At 51.2% G+C, this 22,018-nt stretch overlaps 1 protein-coding gene across 1 annotated transcript in view; it reads left to right on the top strand.

Moving 5' to 3' along the window:
- The window catches only part of PAQR5 (progestin and adipoQ receptor family member 5), a 43,702-nt gene that overhangs the window by 17,211 nt on the left and 4,473 nt on the right, over positions 1-22,018 (top strand). Inside the window, exons 2-5 of the mRNA XM_036268329.1 lie at positions 7,072-7,199; positions 10,024-10,229; positions 14,192-14,318; positions 20,974-21,070. Coding sequence (XP_036124222.1) covers positions 7,072-7,199; positions 10,024-10,229; positions 14,192-14,318; positions 20,974-21,070 — 558 coding nt within the window. The remainder of the gene's footprint in view (positions 1-7,071; positions 7,200-10,023; positions 10,230-14,191; positions 14,319-20,973; positions 21,071-22,018) is intronic.

Consider the following 22,018-nt stretch of genomic DNA (forward strand, 5'->3'; position numbering starts at 1 on the left):
TTTCACTTTATTCATTAAAATACAAATCTTTAGATACTCCATCTCAGATAGTAATAATTTGTTTCATTGCTTTTTATCCTTCTTATATGGGTCTGGGCAGAAGAAATCACTACCATCTTTTATAGATACTGTGTTGCATGTACAACAAGCACCCTTATTAGATATTGGGCAGTTACGTTTTAAAGAGTATCACATCAGTGTTCTCAATTAGCATTTACCTATAATTGCTTAATACCAACAATGGTTGTCTGTTTTTTAAAATATTTAATTAATTTATTTTTGTTACAGATTTTTCTTCTTTTCCCCCCTAGACACCCTCCTCCCCATCTTGCCCCCCCCCCAGCATTGTTGTCTATATCCATCGGTTACACATACATGCATACAAGTTCTTTGGTTTATCTCATCCAGCCTCCTCACCCCCTCCTCTGAGGTTTGCCAGTCTGAACTGTACTCTTTTCTATGTCTCTGGGTCTGTTTTGTTCATCAGCTTATTTTGTTCTTTATATTCCACAAATAAGTGAGATCATGTGTTATTTGTATTTCTCTGATTGGCTAATTTTACTTAGCATAATACTCTCCAGGTCCCTCCATGTCATCTTAAAGGATAAAAGATCTCTCTTACAGCTGCATAGTACTCCACTGTGTGTATGTACCAAGCTTTTTTATCCACTCATCTATTGATGGACACTTGGGCTATTTCCAGATCTTAGCAATTGTAAATAGTGCTGCTACAAACATGGGGGTACATATATTCTTTCTGACTGGTGTTTCAGGCTTCTTAGGATATATTCCTAAAAGTGGGATCACTGGGTCAAATGGAAGTTCAATTTTTAATTTTTTGAGGTAACACCATATTGTTTTCTATAGTGGCTGCACCAGTCTGCATTCCCACCAGCAGTGCACTAGAGTCCCCTTTTCTCCACACCCTCGCCAACACTTGTTTGATGATTTGTTGATGGCGGCCATTCTGACAGGTGTGAGGTGATATCTCATAGTTGTTTCGGTTTGCATCTCTCTGATGATTAGTGACGTTGAGCATTTTTTCATGTGTCTCTTGGACATTTGTATGTCCTGTTTGGAGAGGTGTCTATTTAGGTTCTCTGCACATTTTTTAATTGGGTTCTTTGTCTTCCTTTTGTTGAGTTGTATGAACAACAGTGGTTGTCTATTAATTCAACATATTTACAGCTCAAGTGATTGCATATGGGTTGTGTGCAAGTGATGTTTGGGAACCTAGGTGTTCTCTCCTGCCATGGTCCTGCATGAGACAGTGCTTAGTGTCCAGCCCAGTGCCAGGCACACTGCAGGCACTCACTGAATGACAGGCTAAGACTGATGCAGCCGTTCTCGCCCTGCCTTCCCTGCATTCTCTCCAGGCCTTCTGCCCACGACACTTCACTAGACTTCGCACTGGTCTCTAGTCCCTGACCTGGCTCTTCATGCCTGTATTTTTTGGTTCATTTTTGATCCTCTTACCTAAAGGGAACCTCCTGTTCTGTGATGAACTGGATTCTAGGCAGGGAGGTGACATCAGGATGCTGGGGCCAGAGCCTGGGCCATGAAGCCAGAGGCAGCGTCAGCATGCCCAGGGAGCTTGTCAGAAATGCAGGCTCTTCTCCCTGTCTGGGTAGCTCAGTCGGATAGAGCATTGTCCCCACATGCCAAGGTTGTGTGATCAGTCTCCAATCAGGTCACATACAAGAAGCAACCAATAAATGCATAAATAAATGGAACAACGAATCGATCTCTCTCTCTGTGTCTCAAATCAATTAAAAAATGCAAAAAAAACAAAGAAATGCAGACTCTCACCCCAGCCCCACCCAATTGCAGTAAGGCCCCCAGGTGGTCTGCAGGCACCTGCAGAAGAAAGTTGGAATGGCACTGGCTTCGGGACTTTGTCACCCAGCCTTCCTTACCACGTGTGAGTTAGTCCGCTTGGACTCCATAACAAAGCACCACAGACTGGCTGGCTTAAACAACAGAAGTTCATTTTCTCACATTGTAGAGACTGTAAGTCCAAGCTCAAGGTGCCAACATGGTTGGTTCTCCTGGAGCCACCCGCTTGGCTTGCAGATGGTCACCTTCTTACTGCTTCTTCATGTGGTCATCCCTCTGTGCACGCACCCCCCCCCTTGTGTCAACCTGTGTGTCCAAGTTCCCTCTTCTTATGAGGGACACTGGTCAGATCGGATTGAGACCCACCTTAGAGACCTCATTTGGACTTAATCACCACTTTGAAGACCCTATCTTCAATCCACTGTCCCTTTATTTTTTACTGTTGAAAGTATTACAGATGTCCCTCTTTTTTCCCCATTGAACCCCCCTCCTTCCCACTCCTACCCACCTCCTGCCTTCCCCAGCCTAATGCCCATGTCCATTGGTTGTACATATATGCATATAAGTTCTTTAGTTTATCTCTTCCCACCCCTCCCCCATCCCTCTGAGGTTTGTCAGTCTGTTCCCTGCTTCCATGATTCTGGATCTCTTTTGGTCGAGAGCTTATTTTGTTCATTATGTTCCACAAATAAGTGAGATCATATGGTATTTGTCTTTCTCTGATTGGCTTATTTCACTTAGCATAATACTCTCCAGGTCCCTCCATGCTGTCTCTAAGGGAAGAGATCTTTCTTTCTTACAACTGCATAGTACTCCATTGTGTATATGTACCACAGCTTTTTTATCCACTCATCTGCTGATGGGCACTTGGACTATTTCCAGATCTTAGTGATTGTAAATAGTGCTGCTATGAACATAGGGGTGCGTTTTTATATTTTGCAAAAAGTTGTATGTATATATAGTGGTTTTAAACTGTGTATCTATATGGACCTCACTATAACCACAGTAGAGCCCAAAATAAATATTTGTTCAATAAATGAACAAATAAATTAAAACTGGAGAAAAATAAAGTAAAAAAATAAAAATAAATAAAATTAGAAACAAAAATTTAAATAAATAAAGACCCTATCTCCAAATATGATTACATTCTGAAGTACTGGGGATTAGGGCTTCAACATATGAATTTTCTGGAGGACACAATTCAGCCCAAACACCACTTTAAAGAAGAAGAAACAGGCTCAGAGAAGTATGCGGCAGTCCAAAATCACCCTGTGGGCCGAGAGACGAGAGCTTCATCTCCGACAGAGCCCTTCTGAGCAGCTGTGATGATAGTGTAAGAGGCTGGGGAGATGGAGTCTGATGTTTGCATTTAAGTCTTAACTTTGCTTCCACTATATCTGGGATCTTGGATATATGCCTTAACCTCCTCAGGCCTTAGTTCCCTGTTCTGTGAAGTAGGGACAATAGAAGGCTCTTTCTCACAAGGTTGTGAGGATGCCATGAGATTTGGACAGGAAATGCAGACTTCCACACTGAGGGTGCCTGCGGCCTCCTGACCCCCCTGCCTCTCCCCTTCGCTTGCTTATCAAAATCCACGTACTTGCCACCAGCCAGAATGCCCGATTATTTTCCCCAGGTGATTGCAATTTAATAGCTAGAGAAACCAAGGGTTTAAAACAGTCGCAGTGGAATGTCAGGCATCAGCTGGCAGGTGCACAGGGTCTTTTGTGGAAGCCAAGCCCGTGGCTGACACTAAAAGGAAAACCTGCTGACGTGCCCTTCCACCCGGTGCCTGGGGGTTCTCACTTCTAAATAATAGGCTGTGCACAATTTGATTTCATTTCGCTCTAAATTGCCCAGCCTGCAACCAGGGATGCAAGGCGGAGTCCTGCAAATCAGTTCTGCTGTGCAAATAAGCTGGTGCCTGCTAACCTGGGGGTGCTTAGAAATGAGGCCCAGCTACAGAGCATTGAGGCAGTGATTGCAATTTGCCTTTTGGAGTCAAACTGGGTGTGAATACAAAATTGTTTTCAAATATTTCATTTGTTTAGATTTATGTGGCATGCACTCTGTTAAGATCTACTCTGTGCAAAGCACTTTGCTAAGACTAGATGGGAAGATGGGGAGAATGAGTCCCCTTCCCAAGCTCAGAGGGGCTCAGCCATGGAGTGTGCCTGGCAATGTGGCCTAATCATGGTTCAAATTGGGGAGGAGAGTGAGGGGGGTCAGAAGATCACTGTTGTGGGACCGAAGGACTCTGTCTTTCATCCATCCTTTATCCATCTGTACTTTGGGGAGGAGGGGTGCTTTAAATCCTGCCCCTGTGGCATGGTTCATGTTAGCTTCCCACCCACATCTGGGATCAGGATAGCAGCTCAGACGGAAGCAGGTTCTTTCCATTTGGACCCAGCCCTTGCTTTGATGGTAGGTATCTCCCCAGGTCTGGGCCAGGTTCTTAAGTGTGGTCAAGATGTTTAGTTTGTGTATTTCCCAGCCCATCTGTTCTCCTCTGGATTTTGACTATGTCAGCATCCTCTCTTGCCTCCCAAAACTTGGGGCCCAAAGAAAGAAGGACAGTAGTCACACCCTGAAGTCACCCTTGGAAAAGTGCAGGTGATATCTCTCTCTGGCTCGTGTCCATCCACTGCCCACCTGTGATCCACTGTGTGCAGCTGTCCTGCAGCCCCACCGTGTCTCCTCCCTCTGTGCGCCCCGCTGCATGCCCAGTGCCGTGCAGGAGCAGGACCCTTGTCACAAGAGCTCCTGCTGACAGGATCCGCCAAACTCATTGGTGGGACAGAGTGGAAACAACTGCTCTTTCCAGAGTCTTTGCATTTTAATAAGTGGACAAAGCTTTAATTTTTTTTTTTTTTTAATTTAAAGAAAGAAAGAATCATCAGAGGTAGGATGAATGACCTCTAGTTTCTACGGGAGGGTCTTCTGAGCATGCGCCGAGCCCACCATCCTCCTCACACGGACCAAAGGCCGATGCCTGTCCCATTTGCCTCCTTGCAGGCAGCCCTGGCGGGGTGGGCAGCTGCACGCCAAGGTCCTTGCCGCCCATTAGAGCAGCCTGTCCTCTGCAAACCAGGATGTCAGCAGAATGGAACGGTGAATCTGAAACAAACCGCTTTAATTAGCTAAGACCCAAATCTAATTCAAATAGTATTTCTTCACTGAACCGTGGACCGACTTCATTACCCTCCTCCCCCAGTTGACTGGTTTAACCCAGAAGGGAACTAAGAAGGGAATGTACTGACCATCCAGCTAGCTAATACCTCCCATTTCGTAGGTGAAGACAGTGAGGCCCTGAGAAGTGTGACCCAGCGCAAGGTCACGTGTCACTTCATTGGCCCACATTTGCTTTTTTTTTAATGTTTTTTTCTTTATTGATATTAGAGAGAGAGAGAGAGAGAGAGAGAGAAAGGTAAAGGGAGAGAGAGATAGAAACATCAATGAGAGAAAACATTGATTGGCCGCCTCCTGCAAGTCCCCCACTGGGGCTCGGGCGCACAACCTGGGCCTGGGCCCTGACCGGGAATGGAACTGGTGACCTCTTGGTGCCTGGGTCGACGCTCAGCCACTGAGCCACACCGGCCAGGGCCCACATTTGCTTCTTTAATTCCCCCTTATTTTCTCTACTATTTCAAGTGACCTCTTGACTCAGAACCTCAAAAGATAATACGAGTTATGTTCTCTGTTAGTGTGTCTGCGTCAGGATCCTCTCTTAAAATAAGAAGCTGGTAACTCAGATGGGAGGTGCGTGGCTTGGTCGGATTCTCCGGCCTTCCCTTCCTCCCACAGCCCTAGGAAATCAAAGGGAAAGATTTAAAATGTACTGTGACTTGATCTGTGTCATGATTACTGATATTATTAATATTTGCCTCAATTATTTACACCAGGGTGGGGAACGTCCAGCCCTTGGGTTGTATAAGGCCACGAGATCAATACCAGCTAACATCATACACCGCACCAAAGTAGCCCGACCAAATATCGCAGCCTAATTTTTAAGCTGATAATTTTGTATGGCTCACAAATGATGTTAGAAAAATCCAAATGGCCCTTGGCAGAAAAAAGGTTCCCCGCCCCTGAATTCTACTCATTTTAAATTTACCTCCTGAAGGTTATAACAACATTCATGTAAATCAGTGGTTCTTAACTGGGGGAGGTTTTACCCCAGAACATTGGCAATATCTGGAGACATTTTGAGTTGTGACAACTTGGGAGGGGGCACCATGGATGCTGCTGGCATCTCTTAGGGAGCGGCAGGGGCACTGCTAAGCAATGCCTAGGGCAGCCCCCACCCAGAGAGTTATCTGGCCAAAAATGTCAATAGTGTCAAGATTGAGAAACTCTGATCTAAACCCACACAAAGAGGGAAAAGTGTCCTACAAATCCTGCTACCTCAGCAAATAAAACTCATCACTTTCTGTTTCTTCCCAGCCTCTGCCCCACCACGTGTACTGAAATGTCTATGGTTCTTACCGTCATGGGAATACAACTTACATTCTACTTGTTTTCACTTAATTCGTGAGCTTATGTCCCTCTTGCCTCATTGTCTTCACAGTGACCATTCAATGGATGTAGTATAGTCCTTCAGGGGGGCTAATGCCCATGTTTTACCCGACTAGTCCCAGCTTCTCATGGGGGCTTGGTTGCCGAGAGACTTGCCAAGTGGGCTGTGCAGGTGGGGGTGGCTTGTGTGGGCCTGCCGTGGCCAGCCTTCTCCTCTGCCTCAGCCCGGGCTGATGCCATCATGGTCTTCATCATCAAAAGGCCTTTATGAAGCACCTTGGTGAATATATCCAAGAGGGATCTTCTGCAGAGATCTTCCCACCAGCCCCTGACATCCAGTCATGTGGGCTCAGACAGACAGCACCTATGTCAGCCAGCCACAGAGGCACCCACAGAACAGGCTATAGGCCCCAGGCAGAGGGTGCCAGACCGGACTCCTAAACAATATTCATGACAAGAGTAAGTGTTCTGAGAATGGAAGACAAGCTGGATTTCTGAAGGGAGCTAGGGCCTTGAATTCTCTCTGCAGCTGGCTGTAGGCCTCTTCAAGGACATGGGGTTTTTGAAGCTAAGGGGGATGGGAGCCTTTTGACAGAGGTCAAATGTTCCAGGTTCAAGTGTTCACGTGCACTGCCTGGGAGAAAACCAGATGCTGCCAGAAGTATTCCTCTGTCCCCACCCCCTCGTCTCACCTCGGTTCCCCTCTTCCTCCTCTTACAGGTGTTCCATGAACAGGGCATCCTCTTTGGCTACCGACATCCACAGAGTTCCGCCACTGCCTGTGTCCTCAGCCTTTTCCAAATGACCAATGAGACCCTCAACATCTGGACTCACTTGCTGCCTTTCTGGTACCTTCCAGCCCCCTTAACCAGCCATCTCGTTCAGGAGCCCTGCAGCCAGGGCTTCTTTAAAACACATCTGGGGTGGGGAGGGCTGAGATGCTGTGCTGGGATCGTGGGAACGCTTCGTGATGTGTGGGTGTGGAGCTGAGGTGAGCTTCAGATCATGGATTGTGGCAGGATTTGTGGGGCTCCTGGTGGGTCCTCACTTTTTTCTGCTCCCCTGCTCCCAGGCCTGCTTTGACCTTATCTCCTCAAACTTGGGGGCTTTCTGGGTCCCCCAAAAGCCCCAGTTAAAACATCATGAGCTTGCCCTGGCCGGTTTGGCTCAGCAGTTAGAGTGTCGGCCCGTGGACCAATGAGTTGTGGGTTTGATTTCGGTCAAGGGCACATACCGTGGTTGCAGTTCGTCCCTGGCCCTGGTCAGGGTCCTGTGGGAGGCAGCCAGTCGATGTGTCCCTCTCACATCGATGTTTCTCCCTCTCTCCCTCTCTCTTCCTCTCTCCCACTCTATCCGAAGATAAATAGAAAAATATCCTCAGGTGAAGATTAAAAAAAAATGTCACGAGCTTGAGCAGGTTGTTTAACCTCTCTGAGGCTCACGTTCTTCCATCTGCAGGAGGATAGTCCACACCTCCCGGGGTGCTGAGGATCACGGCAGAGACATTGGAAGGCACCGGCTCAGAGCCGTGGGTGCCCTGTAATCCCTCGGGAAGCGCAGCAGCCGTAGGCAGCCAAGCGCAGAGCTCTGGGGCGGGCACATACGCACAGACGGGACATGCCAGGAAGGTGAAGAGAGGAGGGACCTGCTGAGAAGGAGGGAGGAGGGGTCCACAGAGCAGCTTCACACACCTCATACCTGTGCGTAATGAGGGGAGAATGGAGGTGGGGGCAGAGGCTGAGTCATAGGATATCCGAGCTGGAAGGACCTCAGAGGTCGTGCTGGCCACCGTCCCACTCCGGCTGCCATTGGCAGAGATGTGGCCTGGAGAAAGGGATGGCCTGCTCACACGGCACCACGAGGACACCGGCTGGTCTCTGGACTCCAGCCATGCTGAGAAACCAAGAGAGGAGGAGGAACCCTGAGTGGGCACGGGTGGAGACGGGCCCAAGGATGTGCTCCATCAAGGGCACAGATGGACCTGGAGCCACGACGCAGGGGAAGGTGCCAGAAACGTTCCCAGGGGAGGAGAGAGCACTCGGACTTGTGGTAGACTAGGGTGATCTGTAAAGAAGCCCACGGACTGCTAATGGGTCGGGGTGACAGCATGATCCTGCCCAAGGAGGCTTTTATTGTTTTAAGTAAAACTAGGTAAAAAGTCTAGATGCTAACAAGTGATAACTTGCAGAAGGGAAGTCAGTGTATCTCCACGGCCCCTCTTCTCCCTGGGGCCGCCAGTGACCTGCTTCTTGTGTGTCCCCCCAGAGCTCCCCTGGGATGGGAGCAGCCATGACATGGGTGTCCCCCCAGAGCCTTGTTCTTCCCTCCACTGTCCTCCCCTGCTCTGCTTCCCCCGGGGAGCTCTGACCACAGTCCCTCCGGCTTTGGAACAGCTGCACAGTGTTCGTTTTACGGCTGAACCGCAGGTGCTTTGGGGTGTTTTGAAGTTTGTGCCTCTACAAAGGTGCTGGCCTGGCCGTCCTTGTTTGCGAGGCCTGAGCCCTGTGCAGATCCTGTGGGATGACTTCCTAGCTGTTGGGCAGCTGAGCCGCGCTGGCTGGGGCGCCCGCTGCGTACGCACCCTACGCTGCCAGGCCCAGCTGCACAGCACAGAGGGGCAGGAGGGCGTGGAGAGCCGGGAGTAAGATGCCCTACGGAAGGGGACTAGGGAACAATCTCAAGATGATCAAAGGATATGTTTTGAGAAGCAGCAAATAGCTTAAGCTTTATTTCTGCCGGGACAGGAGGGGAAAGATCCCAGGTACAGCCAGAGGATATAGCAATGCTCCTTGGGTTCCTGCGTGAAAAGCTTTGCGGTCTCCTTCCCTGGGAGAGTTCAGGGGAAGGGGGCTGGCTCTTTAGCAGTGTGTGGAAGTGGGCAGCTCTGGCGGCAAGACCCCTCGCGTGGGTTATAGGTCAAGCAGACCTGATGCAGGTGTGTGATAGGGCCGTGCAGAGATGGACCCAGAGACCCAGGCTCGGCTGAGCTTCAGCATGGGCCTCGGCCGCTCAGAAAAGTGTGGTGTTAGTGGAGGAATCGTGTGGAAGAGAAGGGAGAAAAAAATTCTGTTGTCCTCTAGACTTCCAGGGCCCCCCTGGGGAATTGCTTCTGATTGAGGAGCCTTCCTGTGTGGGGGACGTAGACAAACCACAGGGATGGTGACCAGGTCATATGTGGAGCCTATGGGGAGTGGTTGAATGCACCAGAGTTATTTAGGTGAAGTTCAGAGAGGTGTGGAAGGGTTATGGAGACTGCCGTAAGATGTTCGATGGGTTTGTTTTCTATGGTCCTGTCAGGAAACACTAGGGCTGATCAGATGGAGACAGATTCCAGGGAGACCGATGACAGCTTAGTGAAGAACTTCCCGATGCCCCACCCCTGGAAGCCTGCAGGCTGAGACTGGAGGTTCACTTGGGCAAGATGCTGCAGGAGGCATCGACCACCACAAGCAGGGAGAGGGGACTGGGCTAGATAAAGGCTCTCTTCTTGCTCCTCCTGCTCATTTCTAACCAAAAAGGGACCCTGCTCACCCTCCCTTGCTCGTGGCATTTCACCAAAGTGAGAACACACAGGGATTGGCCACCCCAGGGTAACGGAAGGCAGAAAATAGTCAGCTGAGGAGAAGAGGAACCCCCAGCCACGGGAATTGAGTGGGCCATGCTGTGTTCCAGGTTCTTCATGTGGAGGTTCGTGACAGCACTGTATGTGATAGACGTCCAGAATGACAGCTACTCCTGGCCTCTGCTTGTGTACATGAGCACCAGCTGCGTGTACCCCCTTGCGTCCAGCTGTGCACACACCTTCAGCTCCATGTCCAAGAATGCCCGGCACATCTGCTACTTCCTGGACTATGGCGCTGTCAACCTTTTCAGCCTGGGTAGGTGAGGCCTCGCTCTCAACTTCCCTCCACTGGGACCAAGCTACCTGTCCCTTCCCCTGGGAGCTGGAGTCGCCATTAACCTTCGAAGGGCTTGCAGAAGAGTCATGGGAATGCAGTGCCCTGTCTAGGTTCCCGATGAGTATTTTTTCTTTCTTTTTTTTATCCTCACCCGAGGACATTTTTCCATTTTTTGTTCAGGTAGAGTGGGAGGGAGGGAGAGGAACAAAGAGAGAGAGAGAGAAACATTGACGTGAAGGGACACATTGAGTGGCTGCCACCGCATAACCAACCAGGGCCGGGGACAAACTGCAACCGAGGTACATGCCCTTAGCGGGAACCGAACCCGGGTCTCTCAGGACCGCAGGCCGACGCTCTAACCGCTGAGCCAAACCGGCCAGGGCCCGATGAGTATTTTATAGCAACTTGTACAAAGTGTGCTGGCAATACTTACCAGCTGGCTCTCTGGGGACAAAAGCCCTGGTCTGTGGTGTTTGCTGATTGTTGGTATACATACTCCCCCATGTAAGACTTCAAGCCACCACCATGACGCCACCGAACACGGGTGGGGAGAGATACCCAGTGGCACACCATTACTAGTCATTCCTCTGTACTAACACAGTAGATGGATTAATTGAATAGTTATTACTTTGGTTAATATGATTCATTTAATTATAACTTTATGTCATTTAATTGTTAATGAAGCTGTGTCTAGCAATTGGCTCACAAGTCCTCTGAAACTAACATCTGCTCTGCAGGCCAGGGTGAGCCACCCCACACATCAGCGCTGGCAGGGAAGTGGGTGGCCACACACCACATGTGTCCAGCGGCTTGGAGGAGTTAGCAGTTTTCTCAAAGTGCCATGGGGACTGTGTGCTGAACCTGAAGCTCCAATCTTCTTGTGTTTTCCTTTATTTATTTTTTCTTTATTGATTTTGGAGAGAGAGAAAGGGAGAGGGAGAGAGAGATAGAAACATCGATGAGAGAGAATGTCGATTGGCCTCCTCCTGCACGCCCCCCACTAGAGATCGGGCCCACAACCTGGGCATGTGCCCTGACCGGGAATCAAACCAGTGACCTCTCACTGCGTGGGGTCAACACTCAACCACTGAGCCACCCCCGCTGAGCTTGTGTTTTCCTTTAACTGTGATACCCCCTCCTGTTGTCGCCTCTCCTCTCCCCACTGTGGGCATCATCTGTCCCCTCACATCCCAGTCATAGCCTCTCCTCCTTCCTAATCCTGCTCTAGGTCTCCCTTCCCCAAGAGGGGGTTCATGAGGAGCCCCTCTATGCTGTTTCCTCTTTTCTCTTTCTTCACAAGTTACACATACACACACACACACAAAGTTACACATAACACACAAAGTTACACATAACACACAAAGTTACACATACACACACAAAAATTTACATACACACACAAAGTTACAGATACACGCAAAGCTACACATATACACACACATAGATATACACATGTATACATACACATGTACACACACGCACACAAACTACACACATACACACATAGAGACACACATACACATGCACACACAGATACACATAAACACAAAGAGACCTTTCACATTTGGCCTTCCAGCCTGTAGCCCAGTGCCTGACGTGGGGTGTTTAGTAAACAGGAAGGAAGGCCTAGTGGCTGAGAGAGCCTGTGGGGTCACCGGGACACCCAGCTCCAGGTCTGCAGCCACCTCTCCTCCAACCCCTGGAAGGTGGCTTTGCTCCAGCTTCCCCTGGTTTCCAGCTGTTCCCTGCCCAGACCATCCTGTGCACTTTCATTCAATTTTGGTCACCTTAATCCCCCACTCAGAAACCTTCCAGTTACACCTGACACTAGTACAAAATAATATTAAATGTAAAATGTAATAAAAAATATTTTTAAAGAAAGAATCCTGGCCCTGGCCGGTTTGGCTCAGCAATTAGAGCATCAGCCCACAGTCCCGAGAGACCTGGGTTCGGTTCCCGCTAAGGGCATATACTTTGGTTGCAGTTTGACCCCGGCCCTGGTTGGGTTGTGTGGGTGGCAGCTGCTCGATGTGTCCCTTTCATGTCGATGTTTCTCTCTCTCTCTCTCCCTCCCACTCTATCTGAACAAAAGATGAAAAAAAGCCCTGGCCAGTTTGGCTCAGCGGTTAGAGTGTCGGCCTGCGGTCCGGAGAGACCCGGGTTCGGTTCCCGCTAAGGGCACGTACTTCGGTTGCAGTTTGTCCCCGGCCCTGGTTGGTCGTGCGGGTGGCAGCCACTCGAGGTGTCCCTTCACGTCGATGTTTCTCTCTCTCTCTCCCTTCCTCTCTCTCCCTCCCACTCTATCTGTACAAAAAATGGAAAAATATCCTCGGGTGAGGATAAAAAAAAATAAAAAAAAAAGAAAGAATCCTGCCCTGGACAGTTTGCTCAGTGGTTAGAGCGTCAATCCGCAGACCAGAGAGACCCGGGTTTGGTTCCCGCTAAGGGCACATACCTCAGTTGCAGTTTGTTCCCGGCCCTGGTTGGGGTCATGTGGGTGGTAACCAGTCGATGTGTCTCTCTCGCATTGATGTTTCTCTCTCTCCTTCCCGCTCTATCTGAAGATAAATGCAAAAAATGTCCTCAGGTGAGGATAAAAAAAAAAGGGAATCCTTCCTGTTGCTCCCATTGCCTGAAAGATAAAATGTGCTTCCCTTAGTCTGGCATCAAAGCCGTCTCCTGCTCTGCTCCCCGGAAAGCCCTTCTTGCCCTCAGGCCCCTGTCCGAATCCCCCACCTCCTAAGGAGGCTTCCCAGATCAGCCCCTTTGCTGGATGCCTGCCCATCCTGAACGCCCACCTCACACTGCGACCTTCCTGGAGGCTCTGATCGATTTTGCTTCCCACTGTAGTTTCTGGCAGCGTCTGAGGCTCCTCGCTCTTGTGCCACCCACAGAGCTTGGCACCTAGGCCCCAGGCAACATGCACAGAGCAAATGCATCCTGGTTCAGATGGGAACCTCCCATAGTACCAGGCTGGGAGAGGAGATTGTCCCCTGGAGGCAGTGTCCAGCTGAAATCCCACAGGTGGCCCGCTGGAGTGGGGAACACTGGACCAGCAGGTGGCGGTTCTAGGCCTTTCTGGCTGTGTGACCCTGGGAATACCACTTGGCCTCACTAGACTCCATCTGTCAAATGGGATCAGAGGCAGAGGTTGAGCCCAGTTTCAGCCTTGAGCTAGAATTTCATGTTCTCTGCCTTTGGAATATCAAGTGACTTTAGGACTAATCCCTCAGGCCCTGGGCTGAATGGCCGGTGGCTGCCTCTCCCAGAAGGGCTTCAGCAGGTGAGGGTGTCTAGAGTCACTGATGTCCCCTGTTCTTAAAAGCTACAGGTCTTGTGAAGTTCCTTAGTTAACCTTTCTCTCACAACCTCTGAGACCTAAAATGCTGAGGCTAGCCTCTTGCACCCCGGCTCTCGGCAAGGGTCCTTTCTCCCTGCACCTTGACCTTTCCGCAAGGAGCACCTTGTGCCATCAGGCAGACGCATGTGCACGCTCAGACCAAAGCTGAGCACCCTGGAGTGTCGTCGTGGACTGAAGCATGTGGTTAAAAGCAGGGGTTGTCACTGAACTGCCTGCACTCGAAGCTTGGCTTTGCTGCTTTCTAGCTGTGTGCCCCTGGGTGGGTTACTAAACTGCTCTGTGCCTCTGTTTGGTCATCTGTAAAATGAGGATCAGTGCAGGGTGGTGGTTGTAAAGGTTATGCAAGTCACTATGTGTAACAGCCCATGGAGCAATGTAGATTCTCAGGATAGGATCTGGGTAGGCGGAGAAGAGAGGGGAGGGCATGGGGCCAGGGGCCACATGCGAGGGTGTAGCAGCAGGACCGCCAGTGGTCAGTGGGGATGATGAGGCTCAGCCACATGCTAGGGTTGGTCTTCCCAATGAGTCTGGACAGTGCCGAGTAGTAGCTTCTTGCCCAAGGCTGATTTTTCTTCCCCAGGCTCAGCCATTGCCTACTCTGCCTATTCGTTCCCGGACACGCTGGTGTGCACCACCTTCCGTGACTACTACGTGACCCTGGCTGTGCTGAACACCATCTTCAGCACCGGCCTCTCCTGCTACTCCAGGTACCTGGCCGCTCTATGGGGGGACGGGGAGAGGGCCTTGCAGCACCTCGATGGACTGTGGGAGGGGACAGTGCAAGAGGCACTCGGAGCATGGGCCTCGGTTCCATATGGACTTCCTGTGGCTGGGCAGGCCCGGCCTCAAGGGCACAGAGCCTGCGCGGTTGCTCAGGGCCCATAATCAAGAGGGCTCCACACTTGGTTTAATGCTCTGCCATTGCTGTCCTGAAAGTCCTAATGATTTTCACTTTGCATTGAGCCCTGCAAATTATGTAGCTGGTCTTGTTGCTAGACAGTCACTTATCCTTCTTGACCCTCAATTTGCTCATCTATAAATGGGGCCAACATCTACCTGGTGAGGTGGAAGGAAGGATTCCAGGTAACGTACGTATGTCCCCAGAACACCTGGTACAAGCCTGGCCCAGAGGAGCTCCCGCAAACTGGCAGTCTGCTACCTTACTAAGTGGGTCTGCCTCTGGGTCTGTGTGATGAGTGACAGATGATACTCAGATGTTGGATACATCCCGGGGGGAAGCCCCAAGGCCATGAGTCACACCAGCTCACTCGCTCTAATTCCCTCGATTTTTTTCCCCTTTCACTCAAGAACGCTTATTGGAATGAGAGCAAGGGACGTTGTTTTGAGAATAACTAGTATATTTAGCTCTTTGTAAAAGTGACTGCCCCAAAGCTCCAGTACCCTAAATTACTTAGGAAACCTCTTGAATGGTGGTGTCGGGTACCCGCCCTTGTGGATGGTGCCCGGGTGGCTGGGTGCTTCCTAGGCTGGGTGCCTTCGATGGCGCCAAGGTTGTCTGAGGTCACGCCTGCCCTCAGCCCCCTCAGCCTCAGCTCCAGTGAGCCAGCTGAGTCTCCCTGTGGAAGTGCAGGCCTCAGGGAATGGCGGCTCCCGCGGCCGTGCTCCCCCCGCAGGGGAAAGTGGGCGGGGCGCGTGCTTCTGTAACCTCACAGTGACTGTGGCTCCAGCTTTTTCTGGGTGACCCTTAGGTTTTGTGGGATGTGGAGGTAGGCAAGCTTCACAAACTTGACAAACTGGTTTTCTTTAAAAATGGAAAGGTAGCCCTGGCCAGTTTGGCTCAGCGGTTAGAGCATCGGCCTGTGGTCCAGAGAGACCCAGGTTCGGTTCCCGCTAAGGGCATGTGCCTTGGTTGCAGTTTGTCCTGGCCCTGGTTGGTCATGCGGGTGGCAGCCACTCAATGTGTCCCTTTCACGTCAATTCTCTCTCTCTCTCTCTCTCTCTCTCTCTTCCTCTCTCTCCCTCCCACTCTATCTGAACAAAAAATGGAAAATGTCCTCAGGTGAGGATTTAAAAAGAAAAAAGAATGGAAAGGTAGATTCTTCAACAGCATCAGAACACCTGCTCCAACTTGCCCTCCACTTACCTGTCCGGGGACAGGTTGGAACGAGCAGTTGCTTTTCGTGGGTGTGAGTCTTGTTTGTGGTTCCGCCCCGTGGAAAGGCCTGAGGTAGGAGTCGGGGATAAACTCTCTCTTTCCTCCTTCTGGAAACGGCAGAGCTAAAGCAGCGAGGATAGGGCCTGCCCACAGGATCAATAGAATCAGATATCACGGGGTGATTGTCCTCCCACCCCGTTCCTCAAGGACACTGGTGATTGAAAGCTCTTTCTGAAGTGCAGCCCTTGTGCCAGGCCAGAGCGGGGAGGGCTGCAGAGGTGATGGAGAGAGGAGGTCGGGTCCCTGTCTTGAGTGAGACAGGAGGACAGCACAGAAAAGGACAAGGATGCTAAAAACCCCTCCAGAGGTGAAGCGTGCCCCTGAGGCCGCGTGCTGGGATGGGGGCGCTCACTGGCGGCCTGGTCCAGGGACCCGGACACACCTGGACCTGGGCCTCGACAAGTCCCTGTCCTGTCTGGCCAGCTCCTGCAGGGCCATGCAGCTCTGTGTTTGGGATTCGGATCAGAGGGTGGCATTGTCTGTGAGCCAGGACTGCCTTCCCGTGAACTCCCAATGCAAATTCTTGAAACATTTGCTGCTTTTTTTTTTTTAAGTTTCCTGAGTTACCTGTAAACCATCAAGGTGGATTGTTTTCTTCTAGCCAGGAGTCCCCCCTGGTTGTTCAGATACAATGAATGGGTCTTTTGCATGTGGCAAGCCTGGTACCTTTGGACAAACTTGTTTGGCAGGGCAGGTTGGCCAGGAATTTATTGACTGACCATGGTTGAGGTCTTTTCCCTTAGCAATGAAGTGGATTATTTGTGTTTATTTATGGGCCACACCTGTGGCTATTCCATCCATCCATGTATCCAACCATCCATCCATCCATCCATCCACTCACTACCCACCCATCCACCCTTCCGTCCATCCAGCCATCCATCCACCCAGCCATCAGTATGCTTTACGTGCCTGCCATGCTGCAGGCATCATGTTAAGATCTGGGAACACCAAGAGGAGTGAGGTCAGTCCTTGCCCTCAGAGTGCCCAGTGTATTAGGAGAAGCAAAATGCAGCCCCCTCCAAAAGTCCAGATGGAGTCCTGGTTTCCTCTGAAGGCCAAGGGGAAATGGCCTTTGGAGTGCAGCGTTACAGAATGTAATACAAACAAATAATAAAACAAAGTGACACCTGCACGGATACCCAGGGTTCTGGGCATCAGGACTGAGTGCTGAGGGAGGCTCAGCACTTCCGCCGAGAGGAGAGGGGACCTTTGGACAGAGCAGACCGCCTGGACAGGGTGGGGCGGGGGGAGGCACGCACTGGAGGCAGCCAGGAGCGCCCGGGTCGCCAGAGCCCGGATGGCTGGGAGGGAGAGAGCTGCGGGGAGGGGCCCAAAGGTGGCTGGGGATCGGCAGTGCTGCGTGTGCCCTACCGGGCACTGGCCCTGTGCTCCTGAAGGACAGTAATCTTCCCAGGAAGAGAATTCCTTGGACTCAGCGTCCATGCCCTGAGCGGCTTCCAAGTGTGTTAACCACTGGCGAGGGGTCTGTGCTGCAGCAGAAGGGGAGAAAGGGGGCGAACACCACATTCTCGGAGCCAGAGGGAGAATGGGGTCCCCTTGTGAGCGCCCTTAGTTTTCCTCCTCCCCTTGTCCTCTTTCCTTTCCGTGTTGGTGGCGTCCCTGATCTTACAAGGCCTGTCCTTTTTGTTTTCATTCCCTGTCGTCATCGTTTTCAGTGGCTGAGGAGTGGAAAAGATGACACGGGCAGGGAGTGACTCTGGCCCTGATTACCTTTCGGAGCAGCAGGTGTTGGGGGGGCGTCTCCCGGACTTGCTGTGTGGCCAGTCACTGCCCCTCTGAGCTTCAGTGTCTGCACCTTAAACAAGGGCATCTGAGAAGATGTCGTCTGGCTTCTCCCCAGTGTGGGCATTCTACACTGCCAGTTTCTTTTCTGAGATCTCTTTCCTGCCGCTCCCTTCTGCTCCCTGAGTCCCGGTACGTACGGCCAGGAGCGGCGGAACCACCTTCTCCTTCCCTGAGCAGGGCGGAGACATGAACCTCATTAGTAGCTTTTCACCTGCTCACATGCTTACCAGACTATCGTGGTCTAAACGGCATTCATTCCATTACAGTGCACGTCCTCCAGGTGAAGCCCCACATAGACCCACGGGCTCCCCTGCTGGTTATTCGGTCCTTACTACCATGGGATTTAGTTCAAAGGAACATGTTCCAGAAAACCGCTTTTTCGTCCTGTAGCATGTGAGTGGGGAAGTGAGGGGGATGCATGACCTCCCTGTGGTTCTCAGAGCCGGTGGGCTGATGGTCATTCGGCCTGCTCGTGCCTGCAGCCACCCACAGCCCAGAAGGCATCACTCCCGTAGGAGTGCGAGTTAGTGTTCTCATCGCAGATCCCCGTAGGGACCTTTTTGCTTGTCCGTCCGAAGCATCCGACCCGTTGGGTTTTTTGACATATACTTGTTCAGTGAAAATCTTTGTGATCAGTGCTGTCAGGGACAGAAAGGGCTTGTCATCCCCGGTGGAAAGTGAGCTGTGCTGTGAGCCGTGACCGTGGTGCTGTGGAGGTCAGAGCAGCGGAGGCCGGAGGCTCAGCGACAGTGGTTCTCAGATACACTGGCCGCCAGAGGGCTCAGCCAGATGACAAAGTGCTGCTGCAGCTGGGCCAGTACATGGACATGTCCACATCCCTGCACCATCCCCCAGACAACAAAACAGTCGTAGCCGCCCCCCACATACACCTCTCCGCATTAGAATGATGTTTCCAAGGGCCCACTAGTTTCAAGCACTAATCCTAGAATTCGCTGGCAAATCCATCCAGCTCTGTTGCAACAAGATTGATCAGGTTTTAAAACAGACCGATATTGCATTGATCCTCTTGATGGAGGCTTCTCCTAAAATTTGGTGTTTCCTGCCAACGTGGTTCTAGTCCCAAGAGGCCCGACTCCCAGTAAACTGGCCCCTCAACCCTGGCGTGGTACCGAGACTACTCTAGCAGGGTGGGTTTTGAGGTGGGGGGTGCTCAGCAGGATTCTTTGCTCGGACCCTTCCCTCTCAAAACCTCTGACTGTGGCAACACCATGTGGTCTGGCCTGGAATTGCACCTTGGTGGTGGGAAGCCCCACTCTGGCTGCTGACCTTTCTGCCTTTTACTCTCTGTTGCTGTCTCTCTTCTGTTCTGCTTTTTCTCCCTTTTCTCCCTGTAGACTCAGCTTTGCTATTGGAGAGGCTGATTCGTTTGCCCCCAGGAAAGCACTTTATCGGGCTGGGTGAAATGTTGTCTCCAGTCGCAGGAAATCCATGCTTTGGGAGATGGCCCCCGCCAGCCAGAGCCAGCTTTCTTCCTGTGTAAGTGGCCACAGAAGAGCGCACCTTCGCAGGGGGCCCCCTTTACCCCAGAAATGACAGGTGGCGGCAGTGCATGGGGAAGGAGGGAGCAGGCTTGCCGGGGAGAGGAGGCTGTTGAGACCAGTCCTCATTCTTGGGATATCAAGGGTAGAGGGGCCTAGATAAGGACAAACAAAGGCTGGCTAGGGGCCTTCTCAGCCTTCTGGAGAGTGGGGGTGTGAAATGGGAGCCAGACAGCCTGGGTTTAAATCCTAGTTTTGTCTCTTATTAACCATTTGACTTTAGACAAATCACCCAGCACCTGTCTGTTCCCTCCTGTTCCTATTTTATGGTACAATGTGGCTACAAGATGGGGAGAGGGAGAGAATGGGTCCCCTGACATACCTGTTGTAAAAGCTGCCATTTAGTGAGTGTTACTATGCTATGCAGTTATGAGCTCCTTGTGAGTATCATTTTATCAAATCTTTGCAGCAAGCCCGGCCCGTGTGGCTCAGTGATCAAGCGTCGACCCATGCACCAAGAGATCACCAGTTCGATTCCCTGAGTTGCAGGCTCAATCCCCAGTAGGGGGCGTGCAGGAGGCAGCTGATCAATGGTTCTCTCTCACATCGACGTTTCTATCTCTCCTCTCTAAAAATCAATAAAATATATATATATATATATATTTTAAATCTTTGCAGCAAGCCCATGAGGGGATACAGTTGTCATCTCTGTATTACACATGAAGATTCTGAGGTACACAATGGTTATATGACCTGCAGGCTCACACAGTCACAAAGGGCAGAGGCAGAACTTGAACCCAGGCTGTCCAGGTCAAACACTGCGTTTGCGATCACAGCACTGTGCTGCCTCATCTGTCCCGGGGTTTGTGGTTTACCCTGAGGCTGGGGTTCTTGTTTGGGGGGATGATGAATTGAGGTCCCTTATTTCTCTTCCTCTTTCTCCTTGAGTTTCTGTTTCTTCCCCATCCCGTGGCTGCCACATGCTTCTCTGATTGACAGGCAGAGTCAGAAACGAAGGAGAGATATGCCGGTGGACTTGAGTGAAGCTGGAGCTTGTCTCTGGAGTCTATGAGGCTTCTCAGGTTCCATAGGGCTGCCTGTTCCCCTGAACAGGGGTCCCCATGCTACCTTCTGCCCAGGACCCCATACGTGCTGCTGAGCTGGGTGTGGGGTATCCAGACCTGAGCAGACGCTGCTCCAGCCCTTGAGAAGGTTGCCGACCACCCATTCTGTCTCAGAGGGCCTGCCTGTCTGTGACAATCAGCACAACTCGTGTTAATGTTGATCTCACATGTCTTTGGATTGGAGGTGGGCGGGGATGGTGATAAGGAGAGAAGGAAAGTCCACATTTATTCAGTTTCCCCAGGCCGGTAGAATCCCTGTGTGTGGTATTAAATGTCCTAGGAGTCCCTCAGAACAGTTAAACAGCTAAGTGAACCAAGGCTTTCCCTTGGTAAACACTGGAGTGGTTCTGGCTAGTTAGGCATCTCAGCCTTCACAGATGCGCTCACCCAGGCCTGCGCCACTGCGGCCGCCCATGCCCACACCCCCCGTCCTGATGGTCACCGCTCTCCCAAAAGGCTGTTGGCAGTTAGGTTACGTGGTGTTTGCAGGGCTGTGCCGAGCACTCCTCCCGGCTTCGCCCGGATACATTGCTTCTCCTGATGCCTGGAGATGGATTCCCCTGCGATCTTCCCACATCTGAGGTTGAGCCACTCCCATGGAGGGTGGAGGGGGAGGAAGGAAAAGGCTGGTGGAGAAGTTGCCGGAGGGGTTGTGCAGAATGCTTGCTCCCGTTGATGGCTTGCCCTTAGTTGGTTTTCATTTGCAGGTGTGTGTGATTTACTGACACCCCTGTCATTTCTTTTCTTCCCCGTTTAGGTTTCTGGAGCTCCAGACACCCAGGCTCTGTAAGATGCTCCGTGTCCTCGCATTTGCGTATCCCTACACCTGGGACTCTCTCCCCATCTTCTACAGGGTAAGGGCCTGCTCCGTCTCCTCTGCCTATTGGCAACAGGAGGAAGTCGGTTGTCTCCTCAGCTCTTGAGGGTCACAGCACCACGCTGGTAACGACAGGACACACAGGAGTGGAGACCCAGGTGCTTCCTGCCTGGCACTCACAGAGCAGTCAGGAGACAGTACGACACAGAGGCCTTGAGGAACCTTAGGAGATATGCCAGCCAGCGGCTGACTGCGGGCTCAGGAGCAATCCCAGAGGGCTGGGCAGGGGAAGCAGCCTGGCGTTCAGTAGAGCGACCAGGAGAGCAGACTCTAATAGTTACTCACTGGGAGCCTTTGGGCAAGTTATCTATCATCTCTGTGCCTTGATTTCTCATCTGTAAAATGGGCCTGGTAATAACACCTCCTTTCATCAGGCTGTGAGAGAATTACATGCGATGGGGGCAAGAGTCCAAAGAAAGCATTATTATATACGATCGTCAGTTAATGTGGTACTAGCAGTGATGGGAAAAGTATGAATGAAGATCTGAAAGCAGAGAGAGGAATTAGATGAATAACACAAAATAAGAGGAGGGTGGAAGAGGAAAGACAGGAAGGAAGGAAGTCCATGCACTCTCAAAACAGATGGGCCTTAGTTCAAATCCCAGTCCCACTGCTCACTGGCTCTGTGACCTTAGCCAGTGCACATAACCTCTCTGAGCCTCAGTTATCTCATCTGTAAGTGGGATTAACATCCCTTCTTCCACAGGGGGTAGAGGGGATTAATCAAAACAACAGATCTGCTGGGCTCAGCGATGCCTGGCCCTTGGTCAGCACCCAGTGGATGGCGTTCCGCTCCCAGAGGCAGCCTGTGGGTCTGATTCCTGACACCGAAATGGCAGGGCCAAGGAGTAAGGGGAGGGGCAGAGCTGGCTTCCCCAGCTGGAGCCGTGACCACATGCTCTGTTCTTGGCCTGTATGGGCCTGG

This window comes from Molossus molossus, unplaced genomic scaffold (genome assembly GCF_014108415.1).
Source record: "Molossus molossus isolate mMolMol1 unplaced genomic scaffold, mMolMol1.p scaffold_m16_p_1, whole genome shotgun sequence".
NCBI lineage: Eukaryota > Metazoa > Chordata > Mammalia > Chiroptera > Molossidae > Molossus > Molossus molossus.